This window comes from Teleopsis dalmanni, chromosome 1, assembly GCF_002237135.1.
Source record: "Teleopsis dalmanni isolate 2A chromosome 1, ASM223713v2, whole genome shotgun sequence".
Lineage (NCBI taxonomy): Eukaryota > Metazoa > Arthropoda > Insecta > Diptera > Diopsidae > Teleopsis > Teleopsis dalmanni.
This window is the reverse complement of record NC_051846.1, coordinates 53,861,642-53,880,910: the sequence shown is the minus strand read 5'-3', so window position 1 is coordinate 53,880,910 and position 19,269 is coordinate 53,861,642. Positions and strand designations below refer to the sequence as shown.

The 19,269-nt window shown below is 31.3% G+C and overlaps 3 protein-coding genes across 4 annotated transcripts; 2 read left to right on the top strand and 1 right to left on the bottom strand.

Annotated features, from left to right (window-relative positions):
* Positions 1-3,261: 3,261 nt before the first annotated feature.
* Positions 3,262-5,088, top strand: LOC119668044 (kelch domain-containing protein 4). The gene is made up of 4 exons (XM_038077422.1): positions 3,262-3,448; positions 3,506-3,811; positions 3,869-4,286; positions 4,345-5,088. The coding sequence occupies exons 1-4, from the start codon at positions 3,335-3,337 to the stop codon at positions 5,019-5,021; spliced, it is 1,515 nt and encodes a 504-aa protein (XP_037933350.1). The 5' UTR covers positions 3,262-3,334; the 3' UTR covers positions 5,022-5,088.
* Positions 5,059-6,096, bottom strand: LOC119668053 (phosphomannomutase-like). Its single transcript, XM_038077431.1, has one exon. The coding sequence runs from the start codon at positions 5,958-5,960 to the stop codon at positions 5,202-5,204; it is 759 nt and encodes a 252-aa protein (XP_037933359.1). The 5' UTR covers positions 5,961-6,096; the 3' UTR covers positions 5,059-5,201.
* A 4,138-nt stretch (positions 6,097-10,234) lies between these two features.
* LOC119668043 (phosphoacetylglucosamine mutase) lies at positions 10,235-16,977 on the top strand. Of its 2 annotated transcripts, none has more exons than XM_038077420.1 (3): positions 10,235-10,651; positions 15,066-16,503; positions 16,560-16,977. In XM_038077420.1, the coding sequence occupies exons 1-3, from the start codon at positions 10,551-10,553 to the stop codon at positions 16,665-16,667; spliced, it is 1,647 nt and encodes a 548-aa protein (XP_037933348.1). In that variant the 5' UTR covers positions 10,235-10,550; the 3' UTR covers positions 16,668-16,977. The 2 variants fall into 2 exon arrangements, with proteins under 2 accessions (XP_037933348.1, XP_037933349.1); XM_038077421.1 differs by lacking the exon at positions 10,235-10,651 and adding an exon at positions 14,827-14,916.
* The last annotated feature ends 2,292 nt before the right edge of the window (positions 16,978-19,269 follow it).

The following is a 19,269-nucleotide window of genomic DNA, read 5'->3' as shown; positions in this document are numbered from 1 at the left end:
TATTTTTATAGTTTCTCTTGACACTCTGTACCTTCCTCTATTTATACAGTTTTTCGACCAAAAAATCACCTTAATTTATATAAGGTATATGTATTAGGTATTATATAAGGTATTATATAAGGTATATAAGGTATATAGGGTAAATAAGGCATACTATAATACAAACTGCCCTGTATATATGATGACAGTTTTCTGCTAATGGTACGAGGATATAGATACTTGGATATATGAAAATTAACTGGAATAAGTCTACAATAAAAGTATAAGAAAAAACAAATAAACATTGTTTCAATACGTTTTTCAGAACTTTAAAAAGTACAGATAGAATAAAATTAGGTTAGGTTAGGCTGAGTGGAAAGAGGAATGAATTTTCATCAATTACCTAAGAAAAATGTTTTCATTCCACATTCCTCGTAATGGTATTTTACCCAATATTACGGATGCATTGATAAAAGTAAGTAGCTAACCAATGCTAATGCTGGAAATAAGTGTTGTAGAATGGGGCGCGCAAAAGCTTAAATCTGGTTCTAGACAAGTTTGGACATGGAAACAACAGGTATTCGGGTGTCTTTTCATCAATTATTATTATTGAAAAATAATTTAATACTGATATTGGATGAAATTAAAAAAAACACTACGGATGGTAGACAAGGCATAGAGTGATCGCTGTTTGAAGACCTGAAATACGCAGACGATCTGTGTCTCTTAACGCATCGACCATCCGATTTGCAATATAAAGTTAAAGAATTAAACATGAATGCAAACATAACTGGGCTAAGCATCAACGTCAAGAAAACTTTAGCAAAATGACTATAACAGAGAGATCTCTTCTCCAGAAGCTATATCGGGTGGTAACAGTATCGTAGAATGCGTTCAAAGCACTGCATATTTAGGATACATTATTACGGACAAAAGAGAAGCTGACGAAAATGGTTTTAAGTGTGTTTCCAAATGAGGATAGCTTTTAACCAACAAGATATGGAGCTTCAGCCAAGTTTCTTTAAAAACAAAGCTTCGCGCGTTTAACTCAAATGTCAAGTCAGTACTTTTCTACGCATGTAAAACATGGAAAAGTTCAAAGAAAATGCAAAACAAGCTGCAAGTGTTTGTCAACAAGTGTCTCTGTCGAATTGTCAAAATCCGCAGGCCAGGAAGAATATCGAAAACCGAATTATGGGAGAGAACAAATCAACCCCTAGTTACAACGGAGATAACAAACGCAAATTATTCTGTATCGGTCAGACGTTTCGACGACCCGCAAGAAGTATAGAAAGGCAAGCATTGCGATGGAACCCACAAAGTAGTCGGCGACCCGATGCATCACCAAAAATTTGACGGAGAACACTTGAAAAAGAATTAAGAGATGACGAATTTACTTGAAATGATGTCACCTGAACAGCTCCTAACAGAATACGATTAAAGTCAATGGTGAAGACCTTATACTCTAGAAGGAGTTTAGGAAATCAGTAGCAGTAGCAGTAATAATTAATAATTCAAAAATTCTCATTAATAATACTTAATAATTATTATTTAGTATATAAAATTATTGTTTTATCGTTTATTTAGGGTTGATTGTTTTAATTATTCTCATGCATATTAAGAATAGGATGTAATGTACTTACCACATAACTTCAAATCCTAAATTAGACATATGAAAGACTTTTTATTATTCATTTGAATGTACATATAGAATATCGTCGATGTTTTTGTTAAATACGATGTCTGAAATAGAAAAAAAAAACATATCTTGATAAATTATTAAGGTTTTAACAAAGCTATCATTAGAATTATTATTAATATAAAACCTACATGATGTACACTATTAAGCTAGTGTACATCTAACAGAAGGAGACTGTGTATTATAGAAAAATGTAGTCTATTGAATAGGTTGTCGATTTTTATAATTAACGAGAGGCACGATGCCGAAAGAAAGTCAGAAAACTTCCAAAAAAAAAAAAAACTCCCAATCACAAAGATACAATTTGATTTGTTTATCATAACATAATAAAAATGAAATTATTATTTTAACAAATAATAGAAAAATGGAACATGGAGCTTAGGGCCATGTTAAGACCACACAGTCATGATCACTTCAAATGTAAAATTGTTATTTTACATTTGAAATTTTTATTAAGTAAATATGTAATTTATATACATAAAGTATATAAATGATTGAATATATCAATTATATATTTAATTTTTTTGTGTTATATATTATTAAATGAAGTTTATAAAAGTTATTTCAGCTGCATAAATGAGCTCATTATAATGTGAACGTTCACTCATTAATATAAATGAGCAAGAGCCTAAATGAGACAGTGTGAATGTATTATAAGAGAGAAATTTCTAATAAACTGTGATCTGTGTGTCGTCATGTTGATCAAAACGTGTTGTTCAGCAATAAATGACAAAAAAATGTACCTTTAAAGAGCAAATTTGAACATTTTTGTTTAGACATACTCACATATCCATACAAAAACAAAGACAATTTTGCATTTGAGGTAATATAAATTATTATGTCTGCATAGCATGGCACTTCATATACTATATATACAAAGCACTATCGAAACACAGATTCCAGTACCAAAAGATTTGTAGATTCTTTATTGACTTAAAATTTTTAAAACATATCTACATCCAGGTCAAGGAGACATTATATTCCCAAAGTTTTGCTGATAGACTTCGTTAATGTATGACAGATTTTCGAAATATTTAATTAAGCAATATAAAATTAATTAAGCAATATAAAATTAATTAAGCATTATAAAAATTTAAGTTTCCCTCCTGCAACGGCCAAGCTAGCAATCAAACTAGCATATCTGAGTAAAGCAAAGCAAACTTAGACAGATGAGCTCTCCTGTCAGGTGTCCGGATCAACTTAGCCTAAACTGAACGAGAAATATACCAGTCCGGTGTTGACGCGTCACTGCACACCAGAAAAATATGTTACGGAACTAGGTCTAACCTTTAATGAGTTTAGGTTATGGCTCTCTTTTTAACATGAGTTTTAGCGTTGCTCGTATGCTGAACACTGTAGTTCTCTTGGGAATATTTCTGGGACACAAAGTCACAACTCCAACGTAACTTAGAAATAACTGTATTCATGTGTTTAAAGGTAAAACAAGTTGCAATGTAAATAAACAAAAATAAAACGTTCACAAACACTTGCTTTTGTTTTCTGCTTAGCTTAGACAAAAACCAGTGGAAGATACGCTATTGGTAATTAAATTACTTCTCAACACTGTTACATACACGTGAAGATTTTGACAGTACAATTGTTTTTAATTATTAATTCACAAGCCGCTTTATTTTAGATAAATTATTTGTTTTAAAAATGGGCAAGAAAGACAAGAATAAGAAAAAAGGCAAAGGTGCTGAAAAAACCGCTATGAAAACAGACAAAAAACTTGCGGCCAAACAGAAACGCATGCTGGAGAAACTTGGTGAAGTAAGTAACCACAGGTTTTTTTTGTTTCGAGAATACATATATAAACAATTCTTGCAGACTGACATTGCAGAAGTTGTTGCAAAATTAGAAGCAGAAGAGTTGCGATTAAAAGAAGTTACAGAAGTGATATGTGCTCCACCCACTCCACGCTCCAACTTTACAATAGTGGCTCATCCAGAAAAAGAGGAGCTTATATTGTTTGGCGGTGAATTTTTTAATGGACAAAAAGTGTGTGTTTACAATGATCTTTACATCTATAATATAACAAAAAACGAATGGAAACAAGTTCGCTCACCTTGCGGACCACCACCACGAAGCGGTCATCAAATGGTATCAATTGCCACAGACGGCGGTCAGTTGTGGGTTTGTATTCATGTTGTTTATATTCAAATTGAAATACTGATTTTTCTCCATTTACAGCTTTTTGGTGGTGAACATGCAAGTCCGTCGCAATTACAATTTTATCACTATAAAGACCTTTGGGTTATGAGTCTGAAAACACGTAAATGGGAAAAAATCACTGCACCCAACGGGCCCAGTGCACGTAGTGGTCATCGTATGGTGGCTGCGAAAAAACGTCTTATAGTCTTTGGTGGCTTCCACGATAATAATCAATCGTATCACTACTATAATGATGTGCATATGTTCTGTTTGCAAACTTACGCTTGGCTCAAAATTGAAGTCACTGGTGCAATAGTACCACAACAACGTTCGGGTTGTTGTATGGCTGCTTGCCCAGACGGTAAAATACTTATATGGGGCGGCTATTCAAAGTCACAAGTCAAGAAAGTTGATCGTGGTGTTACGCACACTGATATGTTTGCTTTAGTTCCAGATAGTAAGTATGAATTTTTCCTTATGACCAAAAAAAACAGCTTTCAAACATAATTTTTTAGAAAATAGCCCAAATGATAAATTTAAATGGAATACAACCAAAGCAAGTGGTTATAAACCATTGCCACGAAGTAGCGTAGGTTGTACGTCTGCACCAAATGGCAAAGTCTATTGTTTCGGTGGAGTTATGGATGTTGATGAAGATGAAGAAGACGTGCGAGGTCAGTTTGGTGATGAATTACTAGCTTTAGACTTATCGAGCCAAGCATGGCGCACTGTAGAAGTTGCAAAAAAATCAAAAACAAGTAAAACCAATACTGCGAGTGACGTAGAGATGAATGAATCTAAAGATGTAAGCAAAACACCAACAGTTACCAGTGATGGCATTTTTACAGTAACAGTGGCAGGTCCTAGCTTATCGCAACCTGTACCCAATATGCCAAGTCTATTTCCAAATCGTCCATCTAAATTTGAACCATCACCACGTATGAATCCTGGTCTTTGTGTCTGTAAAGGTGTACTTTATGTATTTGGAGGAATTTTTGAAGAGGATAACAAACAATTTACTTACAATGATTTCTATGCGCTCGATCTACATAAAGCAAATGAATGGAAGGTCCTTATTGCCAATGATATGAATGTGCATGACTGGATTGATAGTGATGGTAGTAGTTCAGATACAGATGATAGTGAGGACGAAGAGGATGACGATGAAGATTCAGAAATGGAAACCGATTAGTCAATTTCAAAACAATTTATACACGCGTATGTGGATTACAATTTAATAAAAATTACTGTACACTTTATATTTATTGTATATTACAAAACCGACACATAATTACAAATAGTGAATTAATTTGCAAATAGGAATGTAAATTACTTTTAAAATGCGATCAAATACTTTGGTAATGCATATAATTTACAATTCGAAAATTTCTGTCAATATGCGACGTGTATCATGCGGACTTTCCACTTTATGTCCTATAGTTCTTGGGTCTGAATAAATTTCAAAATCATTTCCACCTTTCTCGGTTTTATCACCGAAGAAGTGAATCTCTTTAAACTTATAATGCGCTTCAATATATCTTAACGAATAAGTTTTATCCCAACCATTGGGGAAAACATCGAAACTGATTTGTCCGCCAATACTGTATGTCAAATCGACATCATGGAACTCGCGTTTAAGATCATCAATCATTTTGGCACGTATCTGATGTTGCTGATCATATGCAGCAAACATATTGCGCTCTTCACGTGTGCATTGCCGTCCTATGGGACATACATTTAACATGCCGTTTCGGAATTCAATAAAAGTGCCACGTTTAATTGGCACTGCTAATTCCGATAAATATTTTAGTACAAAATTAATGAAACGTTGAAGTGTCTCTTCACCAAGATGCTTTATTATATTTTGTTTGCCAACTTCTTGTCCGTTTTCAATTTGGACAAGTCCATTTTCGGGAAATATAAAGTCGAACTCATCGAGAATCTTACGCCCGTTCAATTGCTCAAACATTTTCTCTAAATCCGAGCCACCCACAATGCCAATTGTTGCTCTCGGTTTTATGTGCTTGTAAAAAAATTCTTCAAAATCTGGAAGCACAGTATTACGGGGTGGTGTCAATGTGCCATCAACATCAAATAAAAGTAAAATTTCATCACGTTTCAATTCAGACATCTTAATAAATTAAATAAATTTTGAAAATAAATTAAAGGAATATTGCAATTTTCCACCTAATTAAGTCAGCCGGCTGACGAATAAGCAAGCGATAAGGTGTGCTGATAACAAACGGTAGATTTAAGGGTTGCCAATGTGTTGGGAAAAGTAAATTAATTATGTGTCCAGATGCAATGGTTCTTCGAAAAATATCTGTTTTTAATTTTCATTAAAGTTTTGTTATTGATTTTATATATATTATAATTGGTTTTGTTTTATACAAAAAAATACATACAAGTCAAGGCTTTGGGTTATATGGCGTTTACATTGGCAGAAAATGGCTCATTTTGGTCAAAAATTGAAAATGAGTATCGAATGGCTCATTCTTGCATATAAAATTTCAAGCACAAAAATGAGCAATTTTCTCACATTCTGTACGAAAGACGTTCGAATGCATTCCACATATGTTCCAAATGCAAAGGAATCTATTGAACATACCCTAAATGAAAGCTCTTCATGGCATTTTGACAGTTTGAAAAAGCTGCTTTGACATATTTACAAAAAAATATAAACAAATGTTTAGTGGTTGCATTTTCTTTAAAACGATGCACCAATTTTTGGAACTTCTACTTCCCAAAAATAAATAAATCGAATCTAGAAACAAGTTTTCAGTTTATATTGTAAGGTTTGAAGGTATATTTAACCTTCCTGTAACATTTTTTTGGCACAGACCAAAAATTAAATCAACATGCAAGTTGAAAAATCAGCTGTTTGAAATGAGAAAAAATGAAATACAACGAATGTAAACACTTTCAAATGACTCATTCAGAATGAGCCATTTTCAGCCAGTGTAAACGCCATATTACTTAGCTAATCATACGAACTCGAAAAAATTATTCAAAGACCACAGATGATGGTTATTTAGCAATACACGAAACAGCGGTACGGTCAGCCAAAAATTCAATTAAATAATACAATTTTATTGTTGTGATTTACTACTGTTCAAAACAGCAATGGTTTCAAAAAAGAGATATGGTTTCTTGACTTTAAAAATTAAAAATAATTAGCTTGTTTTGTTTTAATATGTTGAAATTACAATAACTTTTAAGTTTTTACGCTTTAACTATATTATTTGCTTTCTATATAGATTAAAATTGTTTACTTCAATAATGTTGTACTGAATTATTTGAATTGGATACTGGTGATGTTATAAAATCATATTCATATCATATTTTTATTATCTTTTTGTAATAAGGTTTATAGTCCTTCGAAAATATTTGACTTCACACTGTGTCCACAGTCTACACTATCTAGACTGTTTTGCATTGAAAACTAGGACCATTTTGTTTGTTGACTTGACTAAAACTAAACTGAAAGTGTACAGCAGAAGCTAACGAATCCATGCCAGTTATGTGAAAACTTGCTTTCTTGTGATAAGTATGGTGGTGTTTGTCATATCTGAGTCGATTTCTATAAAATAACTCATAATCGCAACATTGATCATCAAGTAAATAAAGAATGCTGTATTCAACTTGATTATGATGGTCATAACTGAATCAGCATAAACAGTAATACTAGATTCACACGAGACAGCTTAAATCACAAACAAAACTTTGGTATGAATCCCGTTCGCACATTTTTGCCAGCTGCATATCAATAGAGCAGAAGTAACTAATTACTGCCACCAATGTAGTGACATCAGTTCCATTCCCTGTTTCCAATTCCCTGTTTAAAAAAGTTTGATATTAGCGGTGCATTTAACAACATTCAGTGTCATCAGCACAAGTTCTGCAAGAGTTTATTGTACTGCACATCTGTACCTTTTTTCCGTTCTGTTCTTTACATTTGCTACGTGTACGACAATTAATTCAACCTTTACACTGCAATTATGACTGAAGCCATGTCTGCCGTAGAAATTTATGTTCATGAACTCAAACACTAAAACATTTTTAAGGTGTTTTGGACTTTATTTACAGCAAACCTCTCTATAGTGAATCTTTCTATATCAAATTCCTCTCTATAACGAAGCTTTTTCAGGTATGTAAATAAAACTTTGCATACAAAAAAACCTCTCCATAAAGAATTTATTCAAATGCAAGTTAAATACTCACTTAACACGTTTTAACTTATGATAAACTTCTTTGCAACCTGTATCATAATCGATATGAACTTGTGGATAAGTTATTCAGTTTCTATGAACTTGTTGGAACTGTTTCTTGACAAGGAAAAGGTTAAAATGTCCAAACAAATAAAAAAAAAACCGCCTTGAGTTAAATAAAATAACAAATTATAAAAATTTAAGTTATATATAATAATAAATTAAATAATAATTAATAAAGATAGCTTTTTTTTTAAATACAATCTAATATATGATTAATGTTTTTAATGTTATGTATGCTTATATAAATAAACATGAATTAAATATATATTTAAAGTAAATACGTACATAATTCCCAGTAAATGTATAAAAAAAGCCCAACAAAAGAAAATTGGTTTAACCTCTCTATAATACTACGTACAGACGCACCTTAATTTCGCAAAATATCTTAATTTCATCTTCGTTTCAGCGAAATTAAGTTGTTTTTTCCATACAAAATTCCGTTTTGAGGTTAGAAGGAAATTAAGGAAAATGACCTTAATTTCGTTGAAACGAAGGCTGAAATTAAGGGACTTTTCAAATGCAAATATGCGTAAGATAAATTTTAAACAAAAGATAAAGTTGAGATAACGAAACAGTGAGTTTTAAAAAAAAATGTTATGTATGTTTTACCAACTGTTTTAAAAAAAATGTAAGTGACAGATGGCTTTAATAAAACCCGAAAAAATTTTAAAAGTAGTCCAAATTTTTAAATTTAAATATGGAGAAAGAACTGTAACTGTTATTAAATTAATTAATTTAAAACAGAGTGAAAAATAATAATTCATATACCTGTGATTTCCTTAATTTGGGGCAGTATGAAAACTTTCGACATTAACTTAATTTCATTTTTACAGAATTAAGGAAATTTAGATGTCTGAACATAGTATAACGAGTTTTTTGCAGGTACCAACTACTTCGTTATAGCAATTTTGACTGTAGTTTACTGTTTGTTTAGGGACATGTTATGTATAGCGTCTCGGGAACGACAAAATTAGCTCTTTCGGGCTATGCCGAAATTGCTTGTTATGTTAACTATTACATCAGTACTTTTTGGTTGTGACTAAATTTAAAAGGAAATGTGGATATGCTCATTCAATGTACGACCAAAAATAACCATGAAGAAAATATTCATAGAGACTGTAATAATGTTAATTTATTATTATATTATCTTATAATAATTGTTAACAGTACTTACAAAATTATACAGTAAATGTAATAATTATCCAAAACGTATTGAAATTGTAGTAATTTACTCCTAAAAGGTGCAAATTCTGTAATTTAAAGTAAACAACTCTGCTTTGCCTAAGTACCGAGGCACAACTATGCCAGCTCTCATGCCGGAATTTGAACCAACATATCGTTTTTTCTCTCAATCTCAATTTTATAATTTGTATTGAAAACAATACCAATTTTACTCATGCCGTGGCCGAGACACTCTACATAACATGGCTCTAAGCTACAATTGATCTGGTTATGAAAGAGAACATACAAAGCAAACGGCAAACTGACTGTCCGACAAAGAGCAAATACGTTGTAACAACTAGCAACATATCCATTCATTTATTACTTTATCGTTTTAATAGGAGTATTCAGGATGTCTGTGCATTGTTGCATGTGCAAACTTATTTGATTTTATAAAAACTTATAATTCTCCACTTGATTTGCAAGACAATATTCAAGACCATATTTTCAACACCAATTATCTCTTGCATATTTGATTTTCAAGACTCTATTGTGAATGATACTACGTTTTTTACTGTTCGCTGAGCAATATTTCAGCGAAACTGTTACATTTGTTTTGATTTTGTTATTTTGTAATTTTATGATTTTGTGCAATTGTTTGATTTTTTATTTACTTTACGTCCAACAATGTCTGCTTTTCACTTGTTCTTGGCATTTATTGAAATTATGCATATCGAATCTGAGTTATATTTTACAAGCAAATAAATACGTAAACAAAAATCAGCTGTTCTAAATATTTTCAAGACTAATATGCACAAAGTGTGTTCACGATAATTTGAGTTTGCAATGATGCACATTCAATGATGCACAGACATCCTAAATACCCCTAATGGATTTCATTAATGTGCTCATTTTGCGCATTGGGCAACCCAGTTGGTTTTTGGTTTCTCTTTTGTCTTATTCGTTTCAGCTGTTTTGGTAACTGCCGCATTGCTGGAGTGGCTGTCGTACACATAAATTAGTTTACTTTTTTTGGTTCTGTCGTTTCACATATTATTCATACATTTTAAGTGCGTTGAGTTCCATTGTAAACTTGTCCGCGGTTTGGTTAAATTGAAAACGAAAGGCCAAGCATAAAGTGCAATTTTAAATGAATAATTGGGGAAACTGGTTCCAAATATTTGAATAGTTGCTCACCCGGTTTCAAAAGCTGTTCGTGTGGCAAATTAAATAATTCAGTTAAGGGGTTTTCAATTCAAAAGTTATAAATAAAAGTGAAAACAATCGAAATGTCTATTAATTTACGTACCGTTTACGCCTTCGCAAGGGAAATGTACCCAAAAAAAACCACGGCTAGAATTGAATACGGAACAGCTGGATTTCGTGGCAAGTGAGTACAAATAAAAGTTAAACCTCCCACAACCCCACCACGTCATTATAAAACGCTTTTACTTTTAAACATTGCTGACTTACCACCCAACCCGCGCGTAACTTTTCAAAGAATTCAAAGAAAATTCGAGTGATTAAAATCGAGTAATTCGTCTTCTCTTCGGAGTGTTGATCTCTAAGGTGTTGCCCGAATGTGCTGTGCGCTCTGTAGAATAATTATTTATTTTTAGAATTTATTATTTACATTTCAAAATCTTTGGATTAAAAGTGGACAAAATTAAAATAGCAGCTTTTTCGTGTGCATGGAATAGGAAATAATTATTCATTTCTTAATGACTGCATGCTTTATTAGAGTTAGCGGGTGTATGAACTGGAAAATGTTCTTCAAATAATAAAGAATACATAAATAAATAAATAAGTGAAACACACCCTAAATAAATTGCTAAGATAAAGCATTGAGGCACTTGATATCTTAACATTTAATACATTTTTGCAGTAACATATATGTTATGTTATGTTTGTGGGAATTACGTAAAAAAAAAACTGACATGCTATACTTATATTAATATTAATTACAAGGCAACGTTTGTTGACCTCGCTGTATATAATCCCCAACACGTCTTAAGTGGTGGATACTCTATTCTTTGCCTTCAGCACAAACACTTTTGCTTGGCCCACTTTTTCTAACAGTTTCGTTGTACGTATGATGTAGGCCAACTCAGGTGATTCACCTGTGATTTACTTTCATGTGTCTAAGCAGTTCGTGAAACAATATGTGTTTGAATATAAATAATTGCACATTTATATATACTTTGATTATAATCTTTATTTATTTGAAAATTCAAAAAAAAATTTCACGGAAGTTGTGCTTTCGTCGGTGAGTTAATTTCAGTACATACCTATTAAAGAGAAGATACCGTAGGCCTTTCGTTCTTTCAATACAAAGTCTAATTAATATTTGTATATATTAACATATGAATACATACTCTGTATTTTAACATTGAAGGATATTAAACAGGGACCGCAAATCATAGTTATTTCAAACATTTTAAAGGGATTCTTCGAACAGTATTGAACTACAACAACAAAAATTCTTTTTATATTGAAATAATTGAATTTTTGGCTGACCATACAGCTGTTCATACCCATCATCAGTGGTCTTGGAAATAATTCTTGTATTAAATTATTCGTAAATGATTTATTGAGACTGCAAGTACCTGGGATTGAACTCGTGCCCTGCCCAATTTGAAGCTTAGAGTCAGCGCACATTTTTCTGGAGTGTTTGTTAATTTGCTGTGAAAGTTATAACAAATTCAATTGTTCTGTTTATATTAGAATGAAATCATAAACCAGCTGTAAATTAATTGAATTAATTAATCATATTTTTATTTTTAATTGTTAAGTTTCAATACTATTCTGTTTGTTTTAAGAAAAAGAGCAGCAGCAAAAGGTTGTCTAAATTCTTATTTAAGTATATAGTTATCATTCTAACAACTTTCATTTTTCTTATAATGCATACTTGATATTTATTTGCCTTTTACAATAAAACTTAAAAAAATAATTATTTTTGAGTTTTTTTAATATTAATGCAAGAATAATAATTATTTTTCAATATTAAAATGAAAAGCAGAGTATATGAGTTATTTGTACGTGGAAAAGTATAGTAAAAGGCAAATAATAATAATTATTTTTCAGTATTAAAATAAAATGCAGAGTTTATGAGTTATTTGTACATGTATAAATATAATAAAAGGCAAATAATAACAATTATTTTTCAGTATTAAAATGAAAAGCAGAGTATATGAGTTATTGTTATGTAGAAAAGTATAGTAAAAAGCAAATAATAATAATAATTTTATGAGTTATTTGTATGTAGAAAAGTATAGTAAAAGGCAAATAATAATAATAATTTTATGAGTTATTTGTATGTAGAAAAGTATAGTAAAAGGCAAATAATAATAATAATTTTTGAAAAATATATTACAACACAAAATTAATTACTATTTTTTGTTTTTTTTAAAAATCGCATGATACAACTTATTAATTGTTTTTTTTTAATTAATAACTGTTACAGTTCTTAGTTTTACATAGTCTTATTCAAGATTTTAACATCTTCAAGATTTAAATTTTAGTAGTTTTTACTAGTTTTTAGTAGTTTTTAAATTTCAAATTGTTTAAGTTGACGAAGATGTACGTACAAAAAAAAATAAAAAAAGAGATTTAGTATATATTTGATTACGTTTTTCCTCAATACTAATAAAAATAAGTTATTTGAATTAGACAGAAATTTCGAATTTTTGAATTGTAGATGCTAAAGCCTTCCAAATGAACGAAGAATTTTGAGGAGCTAGAAAAGTTTTCAATTACAGCAGTTCGAACTCTAAATTCTTTTGTAATTCAAATTATAGAGACCAATAGTACGTCTCCACTGGCTTCGTTAGATCAGTTAACTTATTTGAGACTTAAGTAATTCAAGCAATCTTAAGTAAATTAACTCACCTAACGAAGCCAGTGGAAACATACTATAACGCCTTTAAGATGAATGGAACTAAAATAGCGTTGGTTTTGAACTTAAATAAACGATAATACGCGGAATTACTGGAATCCGCGTATTATCGGATCCTTTTGTCCTGCCGTTAAGAAACCCATAAGTTATCTAGAGATAAAAGAAGCTGGGAAAGGACTACAAGACTATATAAATATTGAATTTATTAATGAAAATAATATATTCATTATTAGATTATTTTAAAATATAATTACTATATTACAAAACCTGGCGAAATTTGCTCAATAGGTGGGAAAAGCGATAATAATTTCCTCTTGCAAACCGCACTTTCTTATCTGTTGTCAACACACAATTATCTTTTATTTAAACTTTAATTAAATGCACATATATGTACTGATATGTCAGACATTACTTTTTTCTTATCTGCTTGTAACGTTCTCAGTAAGTTTATCAAAAAATAAATAAAACAAGAATGAAATATAATGCATTTTTTTTGTTTTTTTGGAAAATAAACGACATACTATATTGGTTAATCAGTAGTCTTGAATTTGTGGATAGTCTGGCATAACGAAAATTATTATATTTAGTAAAACAAGTAAAAATGTTATAAGCTTTGCCGAAACTTTAATACCCTTCATAGAGAATTAATAAAAATGTAATATTGAAAAAAAAATTTTAAATAAAAATTAGTAGAAGTATATATCTATACACACATGTATATTAATGCAATATGTTTGTGCTCAAAAACTAACTTATTGTTTTTAATGAAATATTTGCGGTCTATTATTAGAGAGGGATTATAGGTAAAAGCTTTGTTTTTTATATCATGTTTCCACTGCAACTAAAACTACATATATTAATGATATAAGAATTGTTCGTTTCCATTGGCATAAGCAGATTTATGCATGTAAAATAGCTTTCTTTTTTACATTTTATATATTTTTATATGAAAAAATGCATAATATATCTGTCATATGTATATTCAGATGACCGATATTTAAAATTTTGATCATTTCCTTCCTGTTAAATTTATTTTTAAATGTTGCATTCGACACTTGTCTCCTTACATCAGTTTATTTATTGATAATGGGCTCATTTATATCAAAGCTCTTTGTATAGTAAATTATTCTCCTTAGCGGTCTTAATGAGCAAAACTGCTTAAATGAAACCAGTGAAAACAAGTGGTGCTGATGTGACTAAAACGCATATATTTATTTTAAAACAAAAATATCCTTATGCAAAAAACGTAGTAATGATAATTTAATTAATTAAAAACTAATTTTAGTTTATTACCTTATTGATATTGTCTTGTCATAAAAAAAAATTTCAATACAAATTGTTCATGGAAGAGTATGTTAGAAACAATTCGATAATAATAAATGTTAAAAAAAAACCATAATTAAATAAGTAAGGGATAAACATGGAAATTTTGTTTTCAATTTTGTAGTGTTTACACCTTACATTTAGTGGAACTTAATTAGCGTAAATTCCACAGAATACCAATTACAAATTACACAACAATTCAATTAGCAGACAAAGAAAAAAAATTTCCATAAATGCTTAAATAAAATAATAAATGTAAGGCACTATATATTTTTGATATAAAATAAAACATAAGTTTAAAAAAACTTATAATACTTTTCCATTTCCTTACGCCACTTAACTTATTTCAGATTCAAATAATTCAAGCAATCTCAAGTAAGTTAATTGGTCTAACTAAGCCAGTGGAAACACACTAACAATCATTGAACAGTAGTAAGGTATGGTAATATGGTATTTTTAAGTAAGCGTAAACTTTTTTCATATGTAATATATTTTGCTTTATACTCTCTTCTCCTTTCCCTTTATTTTTTAAATATCTAAAAAGACGTATAAATATTTATAATCTGGTATTTAATTCTTAATTTAGCGCCGAAAATCTGGACAGTGTTATGTTTCGAATGGGCGTTTTAGCTACATTACGATCTCGCATACGTGGAGGTGCTGTAATAGGCGTTATGATAACAGCTTCCCACAACCCAGAACCTGATAATGGTGTTAAATTAATTGATCCGAAGGGAGAAATGTTGGAAGCTAGTTGGGAAAGCATAGCGACAGATTTAGCAAACGTTACCGATCAAGAACTAGAAGCACACGTTAAAAAAATAATCAACGAAAATAATATTGATATTGGCTCATCATCCAACGTATTTGTAGGTATGGATAATAGATACCACAGTCCCAGACTACTTAAAGCTGTAGCAGATGGTGTTATCGCGCTGAAAGGAAATGTACGAGAATTTGGAATTGTAACCACACCTATGTTGCATTATTTTGTGGTAGCAGCGAACACTAAAGGCGCTTATGGACAGCCAACCGAAGAAGGATACTACACAAAATTGATAACAGCATTTGAGAAAATCCGCGGTGACAAGTTGGAAAATGGTAACTATCGTAATAAATTAATATTTGATGGTGCAAACGGTGTAGGGGCACGCAAAATGTTACAATTCCTTAAACGTATGAAAAATTCACTAAACGTGGAGGTGTTCAATAAGGGAGATGGAAAAATTAATCATGAATGCGGTGCCGATCACGTTAAAGTGCAGCAACGTATCCCAATTGCTATGCCCATACTAGAACCATATACACGTTGTGTCAGTGTTGATGGTGATGCGGATCGCGTGGTATATTTTTTCTCAGATGAAACGGGTCAATTTAGACTGTTAGATGGCGATCGTATCGCAACGCTAGTTGCAGATTATCTGATGGACTTAGTAAAACGTTGTGAGCTTGATCTGAGTCTGGGTTTAATACAGACTGCTTATGCTAACGGTGCCTCAACAGATTATATTGTGAATGAACTTAAAGTTCCTGTTGCCTGCGTACCAACAGGCGTCAAACACTTACATCATAAAGCACTAGAATATGATATTGGTGTATATTTTGAAGCTAATGGGCATGGTACTGTAGTGTTTAGTGATAATGCGAAAGCTGTTATTACAACAGCTGCAAATAGCAACAACGACGCTAAAACCTTATTAAACGTTATTAATCTTATCAATGAAACAGTCGGTGATGCTATTTCTGATATGCTCTTAGTTGAAACAATTCTCAACCAAAAAGGTTGGGATGTTAAAGATTGGCTTGGTACTTACGATGATCTTCCAAATTTACAATTGAAAATAAAAGTACAAGATCGCAACGTTATTTCAACGACAGATGCGGAAAGAGTTTGCGTTACACCAGTTGGTTTACAAGAAGCTATTGATAAAATCGTTGCGAACTATAAGCGTGGTAGATCTTTTGTTCGCCCTTCAGGCACTGAAGATGTTGTACGTGTATATGCAGAAGCTGCTACAAAAGAGGTATTAAAAATGATAATAATTAAATTTCTGTAAATTGATATATTCTTTTATTTTAGGCGGTTGATAATCTTGCCTATGAAGTTGGCGTTTTAGTACAAAAAATGGCTGGAGGTGTTGGTCCTGAACTTACACATCCCAGCACGCTCATAAACTCACATATATAATTGATTTAATACATTATTTTATAGAAGCAGCGGAAGCTTTCTATGATTTTATTATGTTTTTATATATATTTTTTAATTAACATTCTTACTGCCTTGACAATTATTATTGATTTATATAATTATTCGCTAGAAAAGTAGCTTTCGATTTGTATTTTATTTTGAAATTATACGATTCACGTAAGTTAAAAATTCTCATTTTGCAATATGTTTATCGCTAAGCCAAATAATCAATTTTATTTTTATTGTTAACGTTATTCATTGGTAACATTAAAAATCAACAATAATAAAGATTGAAACTTAAAAATTATTTAGAAAAAATATTTGTTTTGAAAGAAGTTGCAAGATGTATCATTATAACATTCTACTAAAAATTTAATTATAACCAAAAAAACAACTGTTGGTACGGATGTGTTACATATAACAAAGCCTCAAATACTACCTTACGGCAATTACAGATTGCACAAAACCTGGCTTTAAGAAAACTGTTTAAGATTCCATGGTATATTAGATCAACAGACATACATAGAGATCTTTGGATTGACTCAGTGAAAAAATATATCAGAGATAGAGCTCTAAAATTATTCACTAAAGTTGATACGCTACTTAACCCCGATCCAACAATCCTCAAGTCCACTTCTGGACTCTCAGGAAGATATGCTGATTTAAGGTCCGTTATCAACTAAGAGACAAATAAATGATATGATTTCTTAGCCTAGTTAAAGCCTAGTGTGGGGTAGAGATAAGCCCCCCAGCCATTATAGAGTAAAAGTGCGTAATAGCACTAACTCAAGAATAATCAAGAACTGTTGGTTTGATTTTTATGAAGTTTTTATCATTACTATAGCGACGAGATACATATAAGATGAAAGCCCCCACCCGGAAGTTGTGTCCAAAAAAATATTTCATTACAAAAATAGGGTCCATGACGTAAACTTACACTTTTACGTGGTTACTCGGAATCTAAGTTCATTACTCAATATCGTAAATACCGCTATAGTTATTACAGATCAATTATATTTGTGGTCTCCATCTTAATATATTGAGTAATATAAAAAATATCCACAATTTGTCAAGAGATGATGTTTGTACCCACATATCTGGCAAACTGATTCGATTATGTCAAAGGAACACATATTTGTTTTTGTAAAGGTACGGGTGTGATTTATCACTTATGTAAAAAGTTATACTGATTTGAAAATGAGTAAAATATCTCAAAAAATACGCTATGTAATGCTTTATTACTGTCAAAAAACTGAAAGTGCACCAAAAATATGATCAAAAAGTGTGTGCAGTTTACGGTGAGTAAACGTCGAATACAAGTGCGATTTGCTCAATCCCGTTCCAAAAATTTCGATATCAAAAATACACCTTGTTGTAGTCGGCCAATGGCTAAAAAATTCAATGAAATTTTATTACTAATATAGCAAGACCGACACGCAAGCTGTCAGACGATAACGGAAATACGAGATATCAACAACATGATAGTTGGAACCAATTAAAAAGAATCGCTCGATGTTTGGGTATTACAAGAATTAACGCAATCAACTTTAATTGACTAAATTACCATCAGTAAAACCTTGCTGAAACGTAATTAAAGCAAAGCATTATAATTCAAAAATGAATTAAATAAGAAAATATTCTACGCAAGTGATCATGGTCAAAGGATTGTGATTCTCCACCAACGATTTCTAAGCCGAAATTGAAGGTTATGTTGAGTGTAGAGTGAGGGTGAAAAAACTATCCAATACGAGCTAATCCAGCCTCGTACAACGATTAATTTGGCAAACTATTGCTTGAATGAGACTATAATGGAAAGCCGACCATAATTTGTCAACAGAAGCAAGTTTTTATTTCATCATGACGCCGGGCCACACATATCCTTCATGACTTCAAACAAATTGAGAGATTGGTGATGCATCCACCGCATAAACAGGACATTGCACCGTTTGCCTCCCATTTGTTTCGGCCTCTGCAAATTCCCTTGCAGTAATTTGATAATTACTTTCCTAAGTTTTTCACTGATAAACATTTGCTCAAAAATGTACCAAAAAACCTCAAGTTATCATCATTTTCTTGATGATTGAAATAAATTCGATCAATTTTTTGTATAATTGTTAAAGTTTTTAATTAAAAAAACTTATTAATTGTTGACCATAATTTAGAAATCATGAATTTTGTTAATAAGTAATAAAATACTAAGCGTTTTTTTTATGATCAGTATCTACCATCGTTCAAGCCGTATGCTTACCTATAAAGAGTATCAATTTCTAAGAGTTAATAATGTGAGGCATTTTTAAAATATTAGATCTGTTCCAAGAGCTACTCGTAGTAAAACACAAGTAAAGTAAAAACTGAGAGCGTAACACAAATAAAGTACCAAATTACGTTCTTTACACAGATTTTCATGGAACAGCTATGTGTAAAGTCTGGGAAGAACACCAGTGTCGCGCACCAAAACATCTGATTCACACATCATACAAATTTCACTTGAAATAAAACGTACGAGTAAAGTCTGTGCAACATTTTTAAACATCAACAGGGATGTTACGTTCTCTCATGTGCTCTCATTTACTCGAAAATAGCGCTGGTAAACGCACTTGTG

Coding starts and splice junctions, on each gene's coding strand:
- LOC119668044 (XM_038077422.1), top strand. CDS start 3,335: ATGGGCAAGAAAGACAAGAATAAGAAAAAAGGCAAAGGTGCTGAAAAA. Junction 3,812..3,868: donor CAGACGGCGGTCAGTTGTGG/GTTTGTATTCAT, acceptor CTCCATTTACAG/CTTTTTGGTGGTGAACATGC. Junction 4,287..4,344: donor GTTTGCTTTAGTTCCAGATA/GTAAGTATGAAT, acceptor ATAATTTTTTAG/AAAATAGCCCAAATGATAAA.
- LOC119668053 (XM_038077431.1), bottom strand. CDS start 5,960: ATGTCTGAATTGAAACGTGATGAAATTTTACTTTTATTTGATGTTGAT.
- LOC119668043 (XM_038077420.1), top strand. CDS start 10,551: ATGTCTATTAATTTACGTACCGTTTACGCCTTCGCAAGGGAAATGTAC. Junction 10,652..15,065: donor ACAGCTGGATTTCGTGGCAA/GTGAGTACAAAT, acceptor TTCTTAATTTAG/CGCCGAAAATCTGGACAGTG. Junction 16,504..16,559: donor CAGAAGCTGCTACAAAAGAG/GTATTAAAAATG, acceptor CTTTTATTTTAG/GCGGTTGATAATCTTGCCTA.